This window comes from Leucoraja erinacea, chromosome 36 (genome assembly GCF_028641065.1).
Source record: "Leucoraja erinacea ecotype New England chromosome 36, Leri_hhj_1, whole genome shotgun sequence".
Taxonomy (NCBI): Eukaryota; Metazoa; Chordata; class Chondrichthyes; order Rajiformes; family Rajidae; genus Leucoraja; species Leucoraja erinaceus.
The window spans coordinates 1188229-1209591 of NC_073412.1; the positions used below are offsets into that span (position 1 = coordinate 1188229).

Here is a 21363-nt window from a genome sequence, read left to right on the forward strand (position 1 = left end):
CAAAGTTAGAGGTACTGTGCTTCAGAGGGGTTTAATTAAAGATAAAATAAGATGACAGGATTAGTATTGTGGAGGGATGAGACCAAACAAGCCTTCTTAATTACAAGTGATCATGTGGTATCTCATTAAATGATACAACTGGAGATTTAACATCAATGATCAAAGCTCATAAAAGGCTTGACAGAAAGATCTTCAAATAGATTCACTGCACCACTGTCAATGTGATTTTCCTCATGTTATCATTTATTCATGATGATTTTGCTTTTTGCAAAAGATGGGATGAAGAAATGTGTTGAAATTATAAACTAACTTGCATGGTTGCGCATGTTGGCTGTGGAGGGGAGAGGAAGGGGGCTTTCTATAATACTAGATTTGTAATGATTAAATTCATAAAGATAACCACAGCTTTGAAAAGATGACAGCACATAGATTACATCGGTCAGACATCTGACTTGCTAGACTTGTTAAAACGAGATAAACGCTTCCTGAGATCAGTCACTGGACAAAATGGATCGCCACAAAAATGTCAGAATTTACACACACTTTACAAATTCACAGGCGACGCCATCATTGTGGGCCGGACATCAAATAATCCTGAGTGGGAGTACAGGAAGGAGATTGAGAACCTCGTGTCCTAGTGTCGAGACAACAACCTTTCTCTCAATGTCAGCAAGACCAAGGAGATAGTGGTCCATCCAGGACTGCAAGAAATTGCAATTAATTGTGGAAGCAGCCCAGACCGTCACACAAACCAATCTCCCTTCCATTTATACCTCATGCTGCCTCGGCAAGGCCAGCAGCATAATCAAGAGCAAATTGTACCCTGGCCACTTCCTCTTCTCTCCTCTCCCAACGGGCAAAAGATATAGGTGTGAAAATGCACACCTCCAGATTCAGGGACAGTTTCTTCCCAGCTGTTATCAGGCATTTTGTTGTCTCTGTACTGTACACTGACAATGACAATTAAATTGAATCTGAATCTGAACTGAACTAACCTACCGCAACCAGAGAACAGTCCTGAACTATGATCTACCTCATCAGGGACTCTCGAAATATCTTTGATTGGACTTTACTTTGCACTATATTCCCTTATCATGTATCTGTACATTCTGAATGGCTTGACTGTAATCATGTATTGTCTTTCTGCTGACTGGTTTGAACGCAACAAAAGCTTTTCACTGTACATCCGTACACGTGACAATAAACTAAACTGAAATACTTTGTTTCAAATGACTTCATGCCTCAAAAGACTTAATGCAAACTCGTTGCTTTTACAATGTTGCTAATTAAATAAAACAGTCTTCATACATTAAAAACACACAAACAGTTAAAAGATTTTGAGAAAATATTTCTACAAATAGTGCCTTGTATCTATCAGTATTCATAGAGACGACCTGAATTTAACACTTCATAAATAACACACCCCATTTGGTATGCAATTGTTAAAAACTGCCAAGATGACACACCTAAGCTTGAGGCTTAAACAATCTTCTGATTCAAGCACAAAGAATAAACAAACAGCAATCTACCTTCCCCACGCAAAAACATGAATGGAATCACCAATATCCAATATTCTGTAGAAACGTCACCCATTCCTTCGCTGCAGAGATGCTGCCTGTCCCATTGAGTTACTCCAGCATTTTATGTCTACCACCAATATCCAATGTACCACCTTAATCATTCCAATGCTTATACATTCTCATAGTTGACAAACTCAACTTATAGCATGTTTATTGTGGAAAGAAAACAGAATATCCTTTTCTGAAGAACAATGTTAAAGTTATTCATTTTTACTCCAGATGAGTCATCTCAATTTTAAGTGATTCTTTGATACTCATTATTTTAACTGTACAAATGATTTGGTGTTGTGATGGAATTCTGATCAAAGATTAGTTACCTGAAACACTGACTGCTTCAGCCACCACAGATAGTCTATTGCAATAACCATTTTATTGAGATATTCAATGTAACAACTGGCATATTTTGACAATTATCTGAATGCATAGCTTGAGGATGAATAGTGGTGAGCTGGTATCTCACCACTGGCACGGCAAAACTTGAATACTAACCGGCTCTGAATCACAGTAACAATCATCCCAAGTCTGTCTGACCGGTTTCTTTGTCATCTAAGAAAACAAGGAACATTATGTTACTGCTCTCGGTACTTACAAAGCCAAGTTAGTTCAGTAATAATTGATAGAACATCAAGATCTTTGCCCTGAATATAATATATTCTGTCTTCAATGGAACACCTGCCAAAAGTGCGGAATGCAAACAATCTGCTTTTGGAGCTGACCTGGTTCAAATAGTGGTATTCCTCAGGCTTTAGCAGATGGAAACTCTTTTTCTCTTCTTCACTGGCACCTGCCAGCAGGTAGTAGAATACGTGATAGTTCCTGAAATGGCATTACGTAAAATATTATATTTGCGTAAATATTATAGTCAACAGCAGAGGGGAGGAACAACAGCAGTGTAAAAGATCACGTGCAGATATTTCACGTCCAACAGTGTTCATAACAAATACAATTTCGTCAATTTTATAAAATTACAAGAGGCATAGATAGGGTAGACAGTCAGAACATTTTTCTCCCAGGGTGGAAATCTCAAGTACAGGAGGGGAAAGCTTTAAGGTAAGAGAGCAATGGTTTAAACGTGGGGCAACATTTTCACCCAGACAGAAAGTGGTTGGTGTTTGCCAGGGCTGGTGGTGGAAGCAGATATAGGGGCATTTAAGAGGACTTTAGATAGGCAAAAGAATATGCATGGAATGATAAGGATCATGTACAGGCATAAGGGATTTAATTTGGCATCATGTTCGGCATAGATATCATGGGTTATGTTTAATAGACTATAGAACACAAGGGTTAATGTTGTGACAACTAAAATCAACAATACAAAGCCAGTTTATCGTGCATTATTCTAGTAGAATAAACATTTTATGATATGATAGCCATGATATTTTATTTTCAATATTGATTATTTTTGTCTCGATATTGACCCTTCCACATCAAATTCATGGGGCAGTATCTGAATCGAATCAAAGTCATTTTGCTGTAGGATTGGCACAGATCTTCAATTCCAGACATTATCATCAATTAATATGTTATGGGTGGTTGGGGATGAGAAAATTTCGATTGGTTACCACTTAAAATCCTTCAAATAAGCAGAGCTCTCAGTCATCTGAGGGATATATGATTCTATTATTCAAAAAGCACTCAAGCAATTCAAATCTTAATTAATATACAAATAGGCAATGGCATTTTGGCACATGTACAAACATTTATTTCTGTAGCTGCTTCAGCTGCAGTAATAAATGGTGAAACGATGTTGCAACTCCGTCCACGGCATCATGGTTGTATCATTAAGCAAAAAATTATGAAATGTGTAGATATTGTAATTAGAGGCCAATTTTGATCAATAACAAGTGGATTGAGACTCAGTACTCGGTGTCCAAACAGTACTAACATTACCATTGAAATATAACAAGTCTACCCAAACAGAAGTTAATGTCAACCAGCTGTTCCATCAATATGAATGAAAAGAGAATCGTGGAAACTGAGCCTTACAAAAAAGGATAACGGCATACGACTTTACAAATGCAACTAAAACATCAATTTCACAAGACACACTTGCCTCAAGAATTCTTCTTTAGCACCATATTGAAGGAACATGTTTAACATGAGGACAGCCACATAAAGCTTTTGTTTTAAATATTTGATTTCAGATTAATACTCGAACGTAGGTCATCGTGCAATCTTAACACAGATATATTTCTAGTCACGTGTAGGGTCATATACGTGTGTCAGAAACATTAATACCCACTGTTCGGTGCTATTTATAAAGATCTTAGTGTTACATTGTCTCTTAAAAAGTTCTGCATGCCTCTTACCGTTCATTATGTTCCTGGTAGACCAGCCTTGACTTTTCCAACAGATACTTTTCAACATAAGCTCTGAAAAAACAAATTGGTGCTCCTGGCTTAATCAGAAAAATCCACAGAAATACAACAGTCACTGTTTAAATAAATGACATACATTAATTGAAAATATAACATCAACATTTCTACCATAGATTTGGTATAAAGAGAGTGCAATAACGTATCATCAGACTGGTTCCTGGGATGGCTGACCTATCGTACAAGGAGTGATCGATTAGCCAAGGCTTCAATTGTTCAGAGTTTAAAAATGAAAGGTTACCTCGTTGAAACATAGAAAATTATTAGAGGACTCAGCAGTATAGATATAACCCAGATGGTTGTCCTGACTGCAGAGTATATCAATGAACGTTTCATTTTCAAATCAAAAGGCTGACCATTTAGGGCAAACATGAAGAGAAATTTATTCAGAGGGTAGTGACTTGTTGGAATTCTCTATCCTAGGAGGCTGTGGAATCTCAGTCATCAAATTCTTTTGAAACAGAAACACTAAAATTGGTGATAGATATGGTGTTGAGGCAAAAGATCAGCCGTGATCTTAATAAAAGGCAGAGCAGGTTTTGGAGTCAAAAGATTTACACCTATTTTCTTATATTTGCATGAACAACCAAAGTCAGTTCAAAGAAATGAAAGTGGGGAAGCACCCGTAACCGCAGATTGATGCTTAATTTGGAAGCTGATGTTTTATAAAAAAAAGGCTGAGTGGGTAACAAATTCTATGAATTGTTAACCATGAAAATTGTCTGTCATCATTGGCCCTTGAACAACATCCTGAGTGTATACTTCTGTCATATATAAATATATACACACACACACATTTATCTATCTGTAGTCGAAGTGGTAGGAGAGGGGAAAAGATGATTAATGAAGTGCAATACAACTAGAAAGCGTTATTACTGTGTAAAAAAGACACAAAGTACTGGAGTAACTCAGCGGGTTAAGTGGCATCTCTGAAAATATGGGTAGGTGACGTTTTGGGTCAGGCCTCTTCTTCAGACTATTGACATTTTCGGGTGTGCTCATAATCAGACACTAAGATCATTAAAAGGAGCAACTATGCCAGATTTTATTGCCCTTCCAATCCAGGACATACCTGCAACCCTCAACTGCTATCAAAGCTAAAATCAACACAGCCGGGATGAAATCTCTGATCTCTTCATTTGTTTGGCTCTACATATTTAATAATTGAACTTCAGGATAATCTGAAACATGAATACAGAAATAGACCATTAAGCCCCACAACTGGTTCTGTTATTCAACAAAAGGATGTGGCTAAATCATGACAACTATGCCAGATTTTATACTGCAACCCTCAACTGCTATCAAAGCTAAAATCAACACAGCCGGGATGAAATCTCTGATCTCTTCATTTGTTTGGCTCTACATATTTAATAATTGAACTTCAGGATAATCTGAAACATGAAGAAAGTGAATTAAGGGGAAGGATGGAAACTGAAAAGTAGTGTGGGGGAAAGGAATTGGGGAAGGAGAAACTGAAAAGGAGTTGGGGGGGCGGGGCGAAAACAGAGGATGGGGAGAGTGAGAAGTGGAGAATGAGAGTGGGGGAATTACTTATCGTCAGATTCACACATTACTCACCCTCGCACCGTGCCTGTTTCTTGGTAGTTGACTTGAATGAATTTACCAAATCGACTGGAATTGTTATTGTGAGCAGTCTTTGCATTCCCAAAAGCCTGTTTATAAAACAAAAATCAAGTGTCTAAAAATTGGAACAATGACTCTACTCATAATCAATTTCATCCCTGCATTTCTGTTAACACAGAGAATTTAAACCAAGAATTTGTTTTAAAATATAGAACATTTTTAAAGAATGCACAATAATAAAAAATACTACAAAGCATGTATGGTTTCCAATTATCCATCTATTTTATATTCAAATCAGGGCAAATTAACGTAGTAATGAAGTGTAGGAACTGTGGACCACGCAGCCCCTTGAGCCTGCTCACCATTTAATCTGAAGAAGGGTCTCGACCCAAAACATCGCCTATTTATTCTCTCCATAGATGCTGCCTCACCCACTGAGTTTCTCCAGCATTTTTGTCTACCTTCGATTTTCCCAGCATCTGCAGTTCTTTCCTAAACATTTAATACCTTCATGGTGGTTCTGATTATAACCTCAACTGTGCTTTTCCATCTAAACTTGATAACCTTTCTCCTACTTGATCATAAACTATCCAACTCTGCTACCTTTGGGGAAGAGTTCCAAAGATTCAAGGTTCTCTGAGGATAAGAAATTCTGTCTCATCTGTCTTTAATTGATTAGCACTTAGTTGTAAATAGGGACCTCTAGTTTAAGATTTCCCACAACCTCTCTGCACCCACACTTTTAAGTCTTCTCAGTAATAGTGCATATATCCATCAAGTTACCTCTAACTCTTCAAAGTTCAAGTGGATATAGATTTCAATTACCCAACTTTTCCTTATAATACATACTCATCAGAGGTATTAGTTGAGGAAAATTAAATTGCTTTAAATACATTTACATCTTCCCTTAAACAAGGAGATCAATACCGTATCAAGTACTCCAGATGTCGTCTCTGAACATATCTGAAACGTAACCTCCCAACTTTTCTATTCCATTTTCAAATCAATAAGTAACATTGTTAGTTTTCCATATTACATGTTGAACCTGCAACTAGCGTTTTGTGAATCCAAGCACAAGACCCAGGTACTACAGTCCATGTGTTAGATCTTTGACTAGTCATTTAACCGATCTACATTTCTCTATAGTATGTCATCTCACCACAGGTAGATTACCATAAATACTACTCCTACCAGATCTTCTTTATCTCATGCTTAACTCCACTTAACTGTGAGAGACATAACTGTGATTTAGGTAAGAGTCCAATTATTGTGTATGTTCCCAGTTTACTCTTCCCAAAGTGCTTCTCCTCACATGTATAGGTTTAAATTCCACTTTGCATCATACCAGCTAATCTACATCATCCTGTAGTCAGCCATTTTCCTCACTATCAAAAAAACACCAAGTTAGCATAATCTGCAAACATACTACTCATTGCTCACACATCTACATCCTGGTAATGTTTATAACAAATTGTAAAGGTCCCCGCAGTGACCCCTGTGGTATACCACTGGTCACAAGGCATCTAATCACAAAAACACAGCTCCATTTCTGTCTCTTATTAACAACCCAAATTTGGAGCCTTGGATCCCATGGGTTCAAACCATTCAGACCAGCTCCCCATGTTGGACCTTGTCAAAGGCCACACTTAAGTCTGTAAGCTACATCAGTCACACTCCACTCATTCATATATTTTGCTACCACTTCAACAGGATGTATGACTTTTCCTGTGGGGTTTTTTCAGTAATAATACTAAAACGTACAAAAAGGAGCTGGGGGCTTTATTTTAATATAATTATTCATTATGCAAAAATGGAAAAAGACTGCAGTCGAATTGCTTCCACCCAATCATCACCAAACAGAATTAAAGATTGTGCTAACACAAAACTCTAAATGTAAGACCATAGTTTCTTGGAACTAATCCATTCTGAGAAAAAACTAACAGCTTGCGTCAGAGTGCGCACTCACAATGGACATTGGTTTGATTTATTGTTATTGTGGCTCCTTGCTTGCATTATATTCGCCAGTCCTTCATTTATACTCTAACGCCACATTTCAGCTGCACTGGGACAACTTCAAAGCTTTCCTGCTTTTATTTGCAGCACAAGCAATTTCCTGCTTTAATTATTTGCCTGAAAGATTACACAACATTATATTTGCTTCACATTTTCATTATTCACAGAAGAACACACAGATGTGAAATGTAAATGACTGAAACACAAGGCAAAAAAGCATCATAAACCTTAAACTCCAAATTAATAATCTCAAAACAGGAGATTACTTTGTTATTAAAGTGTATCACGTACACACATATGCACAAGTTTTAATGCCAAGACCATAAGTTCTGCTATTTATAATTCTGAACCCAAGATCAACCTTTTGTCATAGGTCATAAATGATAGGAGCAGAATTAGGCCATACGGCCCATCAAGTCTACTCTGCCATTCAATCACGGCTGATCTATCTCTCCTTCCTAACCCCATTCTCCTGCCTTCTCCCCATAACCACTGATATCCGTAGGGTATCTAGCTATCTCTGTTTAAAAAAAATATCCATTGACTTGGCCTCCACAGCCTTCTGTGGCAAAGAATTCCACAGATTCACCACCCTCTGACTAAAGAAATTCCTTCTCATCTCCTTCCTCAAGGAACGTCCTTTAATTCTGAGACAATACCCTCGTCCTAGACTCTCCCACTAATGGAAACATCCTCTCCACATCCACTTTATCTGAGCCTTTCACTAATCGGTACATATCAATGAGGTCCCCCCTCATTTTTCTAAACCCCAGCGCGTACAGGGCCTGTGCCATCAAACGCTCATCATAAGTTAACCCAGTTATTCCTGGGATCATTCTTGTCGGTTGTGGAGAGAAAGGAGGGATGGGAGTTCAAGGGGGAGGAATGATTGCAAAATGTAAGGCTCAAATAACTCTTGTTGTCAGTAATGAAGCGATGGTATTTACTATGTGTAGGAAAGAACTGCAGATGCTGGTTTAAATCGAAGGTAGATACAAAATGCTGGAGTAACTCATCGGTACAGGCAGCATCTCCTTCTCTCCAGAGATGCTGCCTATCCCGCTGAGTAACTCCAGCATTTTGTGTCTACCTTCGATGGTATTTATTGCCGACTTGGATTGTAAAGATCTGTCATTATCTCTGGCATGAATTCCTTACATTGGTTATCGGGTGACAGGTGACAGGCCATGGATGACTGGTCTTCATTTAACAACAGTAACACCATCAGGTAGACAAGCTAGTCAATCACAATGAGGAATTCTCACTGACCAGGAACTCTTAACGTCATCATTTTACAGAGAAAAGTAGGGATTGAAGCATTCACTATATTATGGTGGAAGATAATGTCTCAAAAGGGTTATAACTGAAATGATATTATAATGGGCTAGTATCCGGAATACCAACAAAATAATCAGACAAGGCAAGTTGTCCAGCAGTATTTGGAAATTGGAGGAACAGCACCTCATATTTTGCTTGGGTAGTTTACACCCCAGCGGTATGAACATTGACTTCTCTAACTTGAAATAGCCCTTGATTTCCCTCTCTCTCCACCCCTCCTCCTACCCAGTTCTCCCACCAGTCTTACTGTCTTCAACTACTTTCTATCTCTGTTCAGCCCACTCCCCTGACATCAGTCTGAAGAAGGGTCTCGACCCGAAACGTCACCGATTCCTTCTCTCCAGAAATGCTGTCAGTCCTGCTGAGTTACCCCAGCATTTTGTATCTAACTTTTCTAGCGGTAATTATGCCTGAGTAAACAATTAGAATCTCATACAATTATCTTTGATGGTTCATGTATCTGCTGTAATAAAAGTACAGTGCTCTAAACATTACGCTGCATTCCACAGAGCATTCTGTATGGCAATAACTGAGGGGGCAGAAGTTGATGAAAACATCACAGGGATGGTTTTGTAATTGTCAATTATTGAAAGCATCAGAATCAATACCGTGACCGTTTCTCAAACCTAACCTGTGATCAAAACTTCAGAATGTTCTAAGTTGTACTGTTTCTCCAGCAATGATTTCTGATTTGTGTACACTAACTATGCATACCAATGGATTAATTATGTCAAAATCCAGTCACCAAGTGATATTTAATCTGGCTTTAACTTGTTTTCCATTGTTTAACTCAAGTACAATGCCTCGACTTGTTTAAACAAATATTTGAATTTCTGATGTTAGTCCCACGCCCATCCTGCTCAAAGTAGTTCAGCTCGTTGCCACAGAAATCAAGTACTGAAGAAAGCAGTATTCATCAATCTGATATACCCACTCATCACATGCCACGTTCCTTTGCTGCAAGTGCTGGAGACGATTCAGCATTTCCCATATGGAAGCAGTGAGTGATAAACCTATGGCCAAAAAGAGTGTCTCTCCAGTTACAGAACACTAAGCCAACGCTATGTCAATTGCCTTATTTGTTGTTGAGAGCCAAGCAGGGTACATTTGCTGAGGAACAGATGAAGTGATGGTGATAGTCTACATATTTTTTCTCTTCAATTCTTCAAGATCTGACTTGCATGCAAAGGTGAGCATTTATCACTCATTACTAAATCGCTGCAAAGGTGGTGGTGAGCACCTTCCTGAACCACTGCTGTTGGGTCCATGACAATGAAGACTAACATGACCTTATTCCCAAAAGATTTGAGCACAAAGGTAAAGATGTCAGTGCACTTTAGAACCTTGATAAGAAGATGGAAGTTGTGCGTGTAATGTACTTGGAAACTGACCGGACCAGCTAGTGGGAGTATTTTTGGACATCTTTAACTCCCCCCTCCTCCAATCTGGTTCCCAAATGCTTTAAGAAGACCATTATCATTCTAATGCCAACAAAAAACAAAGTAGCATGCTTTAACTTCAGACAGACGGTTCTGACATCCGCCATCATGAAGTGCTTCGAGAGATTGGTCATGGCGCACTTCAACTCCAACAGCCCTTATTCACTGTAATTTGCCAACTGCCACAACTGGTCCAAACTAGACGCCATTTCCCTTGCCCTACACTCATCTGTGGAACACCTAGATAACAAGGACACCTACGTCCTGTTTCTTGACTATCATCCTGTCTTCAACACCATAGTTCCATACAAAACCAAATCCAACCTCCTGGACCTAGAACTCAGCATTCCCCTCTGTAAATGGATGGTTCACTTCCTGACCCATAGATTGTAGTCAGTAAGGAAGGGCAACCAAGCATCCTCCACAATAATTCTCAACACGTGTGCCCCATAAGGATATAAACACTCATGACTGCGCAGCCAAACTCTGGCCTAACTCCCTTTACAAAAGTTTGCAGATGGCATCACTTTCTTGGGGCAGATCTCAAACAATTACAAGTACAGAAAGATTGAAAGCTTAGTAAGATGGTGTCACAACAAGAACCTCTCCCTCAAAGTCAGATAAAACAACGAGCTAATCAATGACTTCAGGAAGCAGAGTAGTATACACACAACATGCAATGGTGTTGAAGTGGAAATGGTTGAGAGCTTCAATTTCTGGGGCAAAAATATTACCAACAATTTGTCCTGGATCAACTGATGCCACAGCCAAAAAGCACCCCCAATGCCTTCATTTCCTCAGAAGACAAAGGAGATAATTCTGAATTCTGATGGATGACATACATTACTTTAGAATGTACGGAGCATTTAAGAAGTGAACTTTGCTGCAAAATGTTGCCAAACTGGCAAAACCTCACCCAGAATACCGTAAGTAGTATGGTCTCCACATTTAAGGTGTTATATACCTGCATTGAAGGCAATGAAGGGAAGGTTCACAGTCATGAGTCTTGGGCTGAAATAAAATTGACACATGAACGTAAGCTCTGTTGGGTTAAGAGGGTGAGGTGATTTTACTGAATCACATGATACTCAGGACTATGTGATAACATTTCCTCCAGTTGAGTTATCAAGAACCTGGGGCACAGGTTCAGAAAAAGAGGCCAGCCATTTAAGATGGAGATGATGAGAGGGACTTCTTTCTCTCAAGTTGCAAACCTTTGGAATTCTCTTTGACAGTCGTGGAGGTGAAGTCATTGAATATATTGACGGACATGTAAAAGACAAGCAAGTAAAAGATATGATGGCAGCAGAATGGAATTGATGCCAAGCCTAGGTAGGCATGAGCTGACTGAATAGCATCGTAGGCTGCTCTTCCTCCTGATTATGATGTTCTTACATTCTGACCAAAATCTTCATCTCTTTCTGAAAAATATACAACACACTAGAAAATCCACTGAGGATAAGTTCAGAACTGCTTTTCCCTGCCTGGTTGTGAATTTGATATATTGCAATGAGGTAGCCCACACCAGCACATTATCTTTGGTCAGCCTAAACTGGATTGTGCACATTCTATTCTGTTCTTCACGTGAATGATGCATACCAAAGCATGTTAGGAATGCTGACACTGCTTGCTAATTAATGTTCATGATTTCCCTTCAAAATATATGGAGCTAAAATGGTTATCTGACATGCACCCTCTCCACCTCAGGTGTAAAAAGCAACAGGTTAAGGCTACTTCTATAAACTACATTGATCTATTGAAATTGTTTTCTGCAGAATCTTTTAAAAGTCCTGCATCAATTATATTTCATAAGAATAGCTAACACTTGCTTTATCAGTACTTCAACATTTAGTTAGAATACTTTCAAACTGTGCAACTGTGAAATAATTTAACTGTCGACCCATAAGTGCAAATATGAGCAATTTATTGAAATCACAAGGAAAATATTGATATTGGTTTATTATCGTCACAAACAGCAAGATGCAATTATAAGATCTGTTTGCATGCTACCCAGTCAAATAATACTATACAATAGCACATTCAAGCCATACGCATGCACAAAAAGCAATGCAAAGAGAAAAATACCAGAGTACAGAATATAGTGTTATTGCATAATAGCGGTACAGATATTAAAAAGACCAAAGTCCACAATGAGGAGAACTGGACTGCAATCTAATTTATGGAAGAGTTGCTCAGTAGTCTGATACAAGCTGGGAAGAAGCTATTTCTGAATCATGCTTTCAAGCTTTTGTAACTTCTGCTTTACAGGAGAGGGAAGATGAGAGCATGACGGGTGAAAATGGTCTTTGATTATGTTGGAAGCTTTTTCGAGGTAGCGCAAAACGTAGATGGAGTCAACAGTGGAAAGAGGTTTGGGTGATAGAATGGGATACATCCACGACTGCAACTTCTTGCAATCTTGTGAAGAGCTGTGCCAAACCAAGGTGTAATGCATCCCCATAAACTGTTTTTATGGTAAATCTGTAGAAGGATTTTGGCCAAAGATTGACATGCTGCAGGTACTTCAATATATTGCATCTTCAAGTTCAGATCTTCTCAAACATGATCTTACATCATTTGATCTATTACACGGCAACTTGCACTTAACATACAATTATTTAAAATGTGTGAATATTGCATGTTGGATCATGTAATTCTTCTTCTTTCGCTCAGAGGTTCTCAAAACTTTAAGATAAGGAACGCACCGGGTTCAATTTCTTTATGTGAAGTTAGGATTGGGACTATGGTAAAGGACTTGGTGCCCAATTTGGTTTGTTTGATTTTCTTTACTGTTAAATACTGCAAATTCTCAAATGTGGACAGTGAACGAGAATAAAAATGGCTACAATATCTCCAACAACTGATTACACTGCTCTGTGGGTTATAGGCAATAGACAATAGGTGCAGGAGTAGGGCATTCGGCCCTTCAAGCCAGCACCGCCATTTACTGTGATCATGGCTGATCATCCACAATCAGTACCTCGTTCCTGACTTCTCCCCATATCCATTGACTCCGCTATCTTTAAGAGCTCTATCTAACTCTCTCTTGAAAGCATTCAGAGAATCCGCCTCCACTGCCTTCTGAGGCAGAGAATTCCACAGATTCACAACTCTCTGGGTGAAAAAGGTTTTCCTCGTCTGTTCTAAATGGCCTGCCCCTTATTCTTAAACTGTGGCCCCTGGTTCTGCACTCCCTCAACATCGGGAACATGTTTCCTGCCTCTAGCTTGTCCAATCCCTTAATAATCTTATATGATTCAATAAGATCCCCTCAACCTTCTAAATTCCAATGTATACAAGCCCAGTTGCTCCTTTCTTTCAACATATGACAGTCCAGCCATCCCGGGAATTAACCTTGTGAACGTACGCTACACTCCCTCAATAGCAAGAATGTCCTTCCTCAAATTTGGAGACCAAAACTGCACACAATACTCCAGGTGTGGTCTCGCCAGGACCCTGTGCAACTGCAGAAGGACGTCTTTGCTCCCAAGAACAATATTGTGTAGCTGACCATGGCAGTCTTGTATGAGTAGTTTAAAATGGCACTCTAGAATGAAATAGAATGCCAAAGTTTGTTAGTCTGATGGGGGAAGATAGCAGTTTAGAAAATCCTGAAAGAATGAACTTTGAAATTTCCAACGTGGTAAGATGCTGTGGCATGCCCAGCATTGAGTATTGTATGCAACATCTTACTATGAAGGTGTCATCAGGATTAAAGAGATGCAAGGCAGATTGTGTGAATATAGAAACCAGGATGGAAGATTATGCCACCAGGTACAAAAATAACAGAGGGAAGGAGATGGTAGCTTCTGGAGATGATCCATGGAGTTGATGACATTAAGATTTTCATTTAAAGTTACTCTTAATCGAAGTCCATGTTGCATTTCATCCTCTGACCTTAAGAAAGGTTTGCATGATTGCAATCAAGTAGAGACTGAATGGTTGTCACTAAAATGAGAGCTGTCCACTTCTGAGTCCATTCAAATTTCCAGATTTACATTAATCAGTGTTAATGTAATTATACTAAGTTCTCACTGGTGGGAGAATCAACCAGCGGTAAGTAAAAGCATGATCAGCATTATGCAATAGTGATTAACAGATTTTTTTTTGGAACTGCGCTTTGCAACCAGTCTCAAATATACTCAAATTGTGCGGCCCAGTAGTGCAACCATAGAACTGCTGCTTCACAGCACCAGAGACTCAGGTTCGATCTTCACTAAGGGTGCTGTCTATATGGAGTTTGTAAGTTCCCATGTGGCCACATGAATTTTCTCAATGTGTTCCGGTTTCTTCCCACATTTCAAAGATGTGCAGGTTAGTAAGTCAATTGGCTTCTGTAAATTGCGTTCAATGTGGAGGATAGGTCTAGTGTAATGGTGATCATTGGTTGGGGCAGGCTGAGTGGGCCGAGGGACCTGTATCTACACTGTAGCTCTATTTTTAGATACAATGGTACATTGTCACTCATAATGAAAATTCTTTTTTACATACAGTTCAGCAACAATCTATCTTTACATTAGGCACAATCATATGTAAGTGCAAAAGTTTAAAATTGTAGATTACGCTGAGGTAACATACAAGAGACACCACATTTCTGCCGTCTGCTTGTACCTTTCAAGTTTAGAGCTGTTAAAAATAGACTCATAACATTGAACAATTATACCAACTTTATTTTTCTTCAGTATAATTTTCTTGTAAATGTTCACCCCTTTGATATTAGCATCTTCTTCCATTTAATGCACGCAGTTCAAGTTATAACAGTGAAACCCCAACCCTCCCTCTAGCATTAGGTCTTGGATAATGCTGTCATTGTAACCACTTTCATGTCAGTCATGAGACTGGTAATAGATCAGAGCACACTTTACTGTTCTTAACTAAGATGTTCTCTGAGTTTCCTTTGATGTAAAGGATGGTCTCATATTTCTGTTCTGATTTGGTATCAGTTTTATGTCTCTCTGTATTTGTAGTGGATTGTTTGACACGTACTGTTTTAGTTCCAAAAAACTACGGAAGACTAAAGTTAGCATTAAAGTGTTGAGGATGTTTTCACAATCAGTATGTTGAGGAATCAGCAAAGAAACAGATCTGGAATTTTGGGAATTCTCGTGGAGGGTTTCATGATGATGTATTTCTTTGGGAGAATGCTCCAGTGATCCTCAGTGGTAAACAAAGTGTACTACACAAGAACTTTAGGTCCTTCAGACCTTCACTTTCCCATGACATTCAATAAGATTGTGGCTGATCTTTTACGTTGAGTACTATCCAACACTAACCCTATAGTCTTTGATTCCTGATTTCTGTCTTAGATTCACTCAGCGAAGGAACTCAAAAAATAAACTACTGGAAGAATGCAGCAGTTCAAGTAGCATCTGAGGTGGCTATGGTGTGGTTGATGTTTCAGGTTGAGGCCCTGCATCATGACTGAACATAGAGGGAAGATAGAATATAGAAGTGAGAGGGAGGGGTCGCCAGAAGGTCGTAGGTGGCACATAACTATGGTCATGCATTTTGGTACGGACATTGTTGAAGATCAGAATGAACAGCGGAACGAGAACAATGAGAGAACTTAAAATAAATCCGATAGAGAGGAGAGTTTCATCAAAGTGCGTCTGGTGGGGAGAGCACTAGGGGTGGGAGAGGGATCCTGTAAGGAACAGGCAGAAGATAAGATAAGTGGCAGGCCATTGAAGATAAGCTCACATCTCCCTTTATTTTAGGCAGGATCTTGGCATTTCTTCCTACCTGCTGTGCATCAGGTGGAGTGTGCTGAGGAATATACCAAGGCCAAAGCACCCATTCAAAGTCTTGAATCCTCTGGCTCTCAACTTATTGCAATGGGCTTTTATTAACATCTTCACGTTTACCCTGCTCTTGAATAAAAGCTGCCTGAAGGTGATGGAATGCTCCAACTGTATTCTTCTTCGGTAATTTGTGGTTTATATTTTCTACTGCTCTCTCTCGCTCCCCCCCCCCCCCCCCTCCCTCCCCCCCCCTCCCCCCCCCCCCTCCCTTTTAGTTCCCTGGGGCCCAACACAAACAAATGTACAGCTATTAAGCAGCAACTTTAAAAACAATAGAATTTTATTAAAAGGTTTTGGTTAGATGGAAATATAATTTCCAGCCGTAGAAACACACTATGGGGGCTAGCTAATGTAATGGTGGTTGCTGCCCCCAGCTAACTACAGCATGTGTAAATGTACCCCAATACTATGTCAAAGATATTTCTTATCTGCTGAGAGACTACATAATGTTTGATCAAATACAGGCATAGCTAACTTAACGCCACCCTGCATTGCACTAGCACGCTTTAATTTTGGAGTATTATTTTTCCAGTCTGCACCTTGGCTTTGATGAATACTGGGGGCTTAATAATAGCACCATGTAGCTTTTGAAAGTACTGGTACAGTGAAGGTGTAATTATCTTTTGAACCCGGAGTGTCAGGAGTGCTGAGGTGTTGAAAGGGCTGCTGTGGCTGAACATGTGGTGTTGCAGGGTCCTTCTGCCGGTTGCATACAAGTGAAGAGCGATTTTTCCTGGCTACAGGAGAACGGAGGAGTGCATGGGATTGTATTTGCTGTCTTCTGCAGGACTGGACACGCCTTCTACCGGGTGAGTATAGGTGAGTTACCCTGGCTAACGGGTGACTGGAAAAGTGCAAAGGGTTGGATTTACTGGAGGCATCTTCTACTGAGTGCATATGTGCGATTTTCCAGTGCAATTGTGGCACAGGATCGTGCTGTAGGCAGGATTTGCTAGCTCCTACAGGTCTCCAGGCACCGTCTAAAGTGTGCTTGCAATGCATTTAGCCACTAAGGTTCAGGTGGGCATCTTTCATGCTTCACCGGGTTAGTTTTTTGGCATTAAGTTTATAGCTAGGTGCAGGCAGGTATGTTCCAGCACTTCCCTGGATTATGGTTCAGGGATTCCCATTAGGGTTAGGATGAAGACACAAAGAACAGCAGTGCTGGAGTACCTCAGCAGATCATTCAATACCTCTGGAGAACATGGAGGGGTGATTTTTTGTTTCAATATTTTCAGTATTCTAAGTGGGCTAATTTGCACTACTCTCATATTGCCAATTGTTTACAGCACTAACGCTCAACCCTGCGAAACAGATTTAAACAATTCTGTTGCATGTATAAACATGCTGCCAAGAAAATTGCAGCAGCAATAATTCATACATCAGAAGCACGAGTCCCAGTATACAGAGACCTATCCTGGCTGACAGAACTTGGCACATTCAATTCCATTCCCTATCCTATCATTGTGCAGAGAAAAACAAACATGAAACACTGTTATGGGATGTGGCCATACCAGAATCTAAGGAATTCCAAAATAAAATTAAGACAATTTAGACTTTGTGATTTTAAAATGATTCCTAGCCCACATTTTGCAAGCATGACAATGTTTATCATGAACAGTCTACAGGTCAGTTTATCATTATGTTTGATGATTGTTGTTTTCCTTTGTTTTCATTTACAAGATCATTTCAATGCAAATTTCCTGCTGCTCTGAGCAATCAACCAATACTTCAATTGGAACAGGCTTCCTCGCTTGGATTGTATAATTAATGTGTCACAATTTAGCTGTCAAAAAAGACATTCGTATGCTGGCAAGAAATCATTTCTGAAATTAACAGAAAATGCTGGCAGTATTCATCAGGGCAAACAACATGTGGAGAGAGAAGCAATTGGTGTTTCAGCTCCAAGGCACTTCATTAGAACCAGTTCCGAAAGTCGCCAATCAGAAACCTTTGGATTTCCATTCCTGATCTGCATACTCTCCTAGTCTTTCCTGCCTTTATCCACCTCTAATCATATTAACTCAGATGTTCAAACTCATTAAAATACTTTGCAAAAGATTTATAAATAATTGTATTATTCTAGCTCATAGGAGATAGGAGCATTATAATTAGCAATAAAAAAGTACATTTTCCTTCATTGAAGACATTTTGCTTTTAAAGATTAGAATAAAAATGAAAAATAACATCAAATCTTAATGAAGACATCTGGGGAAAACAAATAAGCCCATAGTGAATGGTGGAAAGTTGCATTATTAACTAATATATTCAATTCCCTCACCTGCTAAATTGTTGGCATTCCATTCATTCAGTATCTACTCTTACTTATTTTCCAGTATTACAGTGGAGAGTGAATAGGAATCAGAACTCTGTGACAGTAATTTCAGTGGCCTCAGAGTACTCAAACTAAATGTAGCACTAATAATATAATACAGACTGAGAATATTAGCCTTGAATACTCATGGTCCATCTAGCTTAGAAATGTAAACTAAACAATGCCTTAGCAACAGTCTGAAGCAGGGTCTCGACCCGAAACGTCACCCATTCCTTCTCTCCAGAGATGTTGCTTGTCCCACTGAGTTACTCCAGCATTTTGTTTCCACCTTAGCTACAATTTCCGTGTTGAATTAGAAAAAACATAGAAACATAGAAAAATAGATGCAGGAGTAGGCCATTCGAGCCAGCACTGCCATTCAATATGATCACGGCTGATTATCTAAAATCAGTACCCTATTCCTGCTTTTCCCCCCATATCCCATGATCCCTTCTAACGTTTGCACAATTGTTCTCAGAAACCGTGCAGTTGATGGAAATAGAAGAAAAAAAGCAAATCAAAGTGTTCCATAAGTAACCCACTGGAATGCTCAGAGTGGAAGATGCGTCTAGAGTTGGCATCTCATTGAAGGTGATGAAAACTATGGAGGATGATGTTGGTATGTTGATGCTGGCAGGGCTGAGAGTATAAGTGCGGGAAATAGACCAGGCATGGTTAAGAACTATGAGAGCGCAACCCAAGTGGGAGAGAAATATAGTCAGACATAGAGGAAGCCATCTCAGAAGCAGTATTCTTTTTTCAAAACATGCAGAGCTGGCGAAATTGGAATAATTAACCAAACTGGAGTCAGACATTAAGCTATATAGCATGGAAACAGCACTGTTGGCCCAACTTATCCATGCATACAAGTTGCTAAGCTGAGTTGATCTCACTGATCTGCATCCAGTCCATATCCCCCCCCCCACCCCACCCCCTCATCTCTGGAGAGAAGGAATGGGTAACGTTTGAGATCCAGAGCCGCTACCTGTCCCACTGAGTTACTCCAGGTTTGTGTCTATCTTCAGTTTGAACCAGCATCTGCAGTTCCTTCCTACACAGATAAATCTTGAAGTTCTATACAAGGGCAGGGACAATATAGTCATTCATGCTACAGATATGAAGAAGGGGTCCGAGTAAACCAAAGAAAGGTCTGTCCACATAACCCACAAAGAGCAAGGCATAGCTTGTAACCATGCAGGCTCCTGTGAATATGTGCATGCTGTGAAAATGTTCTCTAAACAGAACAAATACTCTATGGAAAGAGAATCAGAACCAACTCACAAATGGAAACAGTCAAAAATCAAGTTTTCAGTTGCAGAAAAAGACTATTATAAAAGCTAGGGAATAACAAAGGGTACAACTGAGGAGGCTTAAACTGAAGATAAATTATATCTATAATACCAGAGGAAAAATAAATAAACGTTAAATGTTGATAGCATGAGATGCAACAATAGAATGGCTGACTTTCGTGATTTTTAAAAATTCAATGCCGAGCCCTGAAGCACGTAACATGCCCTGAAGCCCGTAACATGCCAAGTTGGAAGAAGAGATTTCTATCCTCAAGCTTGCATCGATATTTGTTGGAACAGTATTTCGAGATTAAAAACAGAGGTGGGAGTGGGATGGAAAGTTCAAGTGACAAGCAAGTTGAATATTCAAGGTCACCACTGCGGATAGAAAACAGTAATCTAGTTGGCTTTGTTTCCACAATGTAAAGACAACCACATGTGAACCAAATCAAGTATTTTAAGTTGAAAGTAACAAAAGTAAATTGCTTCTTCACTAAAAATGTTTTGCCCATTTGAAGAAATCAAACAGCTACTCTGGCAGTTTTTCAGTTCATGATTTCATTTATTACATTCACAGTTCATTTGGAAAATTAACCCATCTGTATTGAATTGCTTCAGTTGTAGTGAAAAGGCTTCCTAGGGACATTTCACCACAATTATGATAATATAGCACACACAAACCTGTGTTGTTAATAGTTGCATATGATCAGAAATATTTTGAACAGTCATCAAAAACATCTGAAAAATGATATCCATGTTCCTGTTCATATGTTAAGTGCAATGATTCAAAATTATTGGTATTAATGGAAAAGCAGAAACAATCAACTGCAGATGCTTATTTATACCAAAGAATGACGCACAGTGCTGGACTAACTCAGCAAGTCAGGGTAATTCAGTCTGCAGAAGGGTCCCGACTTGTAATGTCACCCATCCTTGTTCTCCAATGATGCTGCCTGACCTGCTGAGTTACTCCAGCACTCTGTCTATCTTTTGTGCAATTTTTGTTGGAGTGAGAATTGTGTTAACAGGATAGAATTAACAAGATTTCTGCAACTGGTAACTATCTGGTAACTGATACCCACTGTAAAATTTGAGTATGTGTCAAATGGGATGCATGAAAGTAAGCCACTCGGGAAGAAAATGAAAAATCAATTGCTCATTTCCAATTACTTAATGCAGAACACTACCTGACAATACCACTTCTGGAATGCCAATGATGGTATTTTTTAGACAGGATATTAAGGCGCTTGGAGGTTTATGCATATTTGCGAGGTTTAAGTGCCTTAATATCCTGTCTAAAAAATACCATAACAAATATGAACCCAGCCAGCAATACAATGACCTTCAGCACCGGACGGCTAACCAAACATCCATCAGGTTTGCACTTGAATTCTCCAATAATCAACATTAATCAGTAACAGGCTGATAGCAAATCAGGTTACTCAAATAACCATATGCAATGCACAACACTTCAGCTGTTATTATAAACCCAACTAGTTTGAAATTAACTACCATGTTGAAAATGAATGACCTTCAATATTTAGCCAGCAGCACTTTAAACAAGAAATCGATCAAACTTACATTTGATCACTAATATAATGACAAGTGAGAGAGTTGGACCATAAATTAC

The 21363-nt window shown here is 39.2% G+C and overlaps 1 protein-coding gene across 18 annotated transcripts in view; it reads right to left on the minus strand.

Annotated features, from left to right (window-relative positions):
- Positions 1–21363, minus strand: part of myo9aa (myosin IXAa) — a 137787-nt gene that overhangs the window by 94006 nt on the left and 22418 nt on the right. For all 18 annotated transcript variants that reach the window (XM_055662862.1, XM_055662864.1, XM_055662866.1 and 15 more), the window contains 4 exons: positions 5534–5628; positions 3890–3952; positions 2297–2396; positions 2070–2126 (listed from right to left, as the gene is read on the minus strand). In XM_055662862.1, the coding sequence (XP_055518837.1) occupies positions 2070–2126; positions 2297–2396; positions 3890–3952; positions 5534–5628 (315 nt within the window). The remainder of the gene's footprint in view (positions 1–2069; positions 2127–2296; positions 2397–3889; positions 3953–5533; positions 5629–21363) is intronic.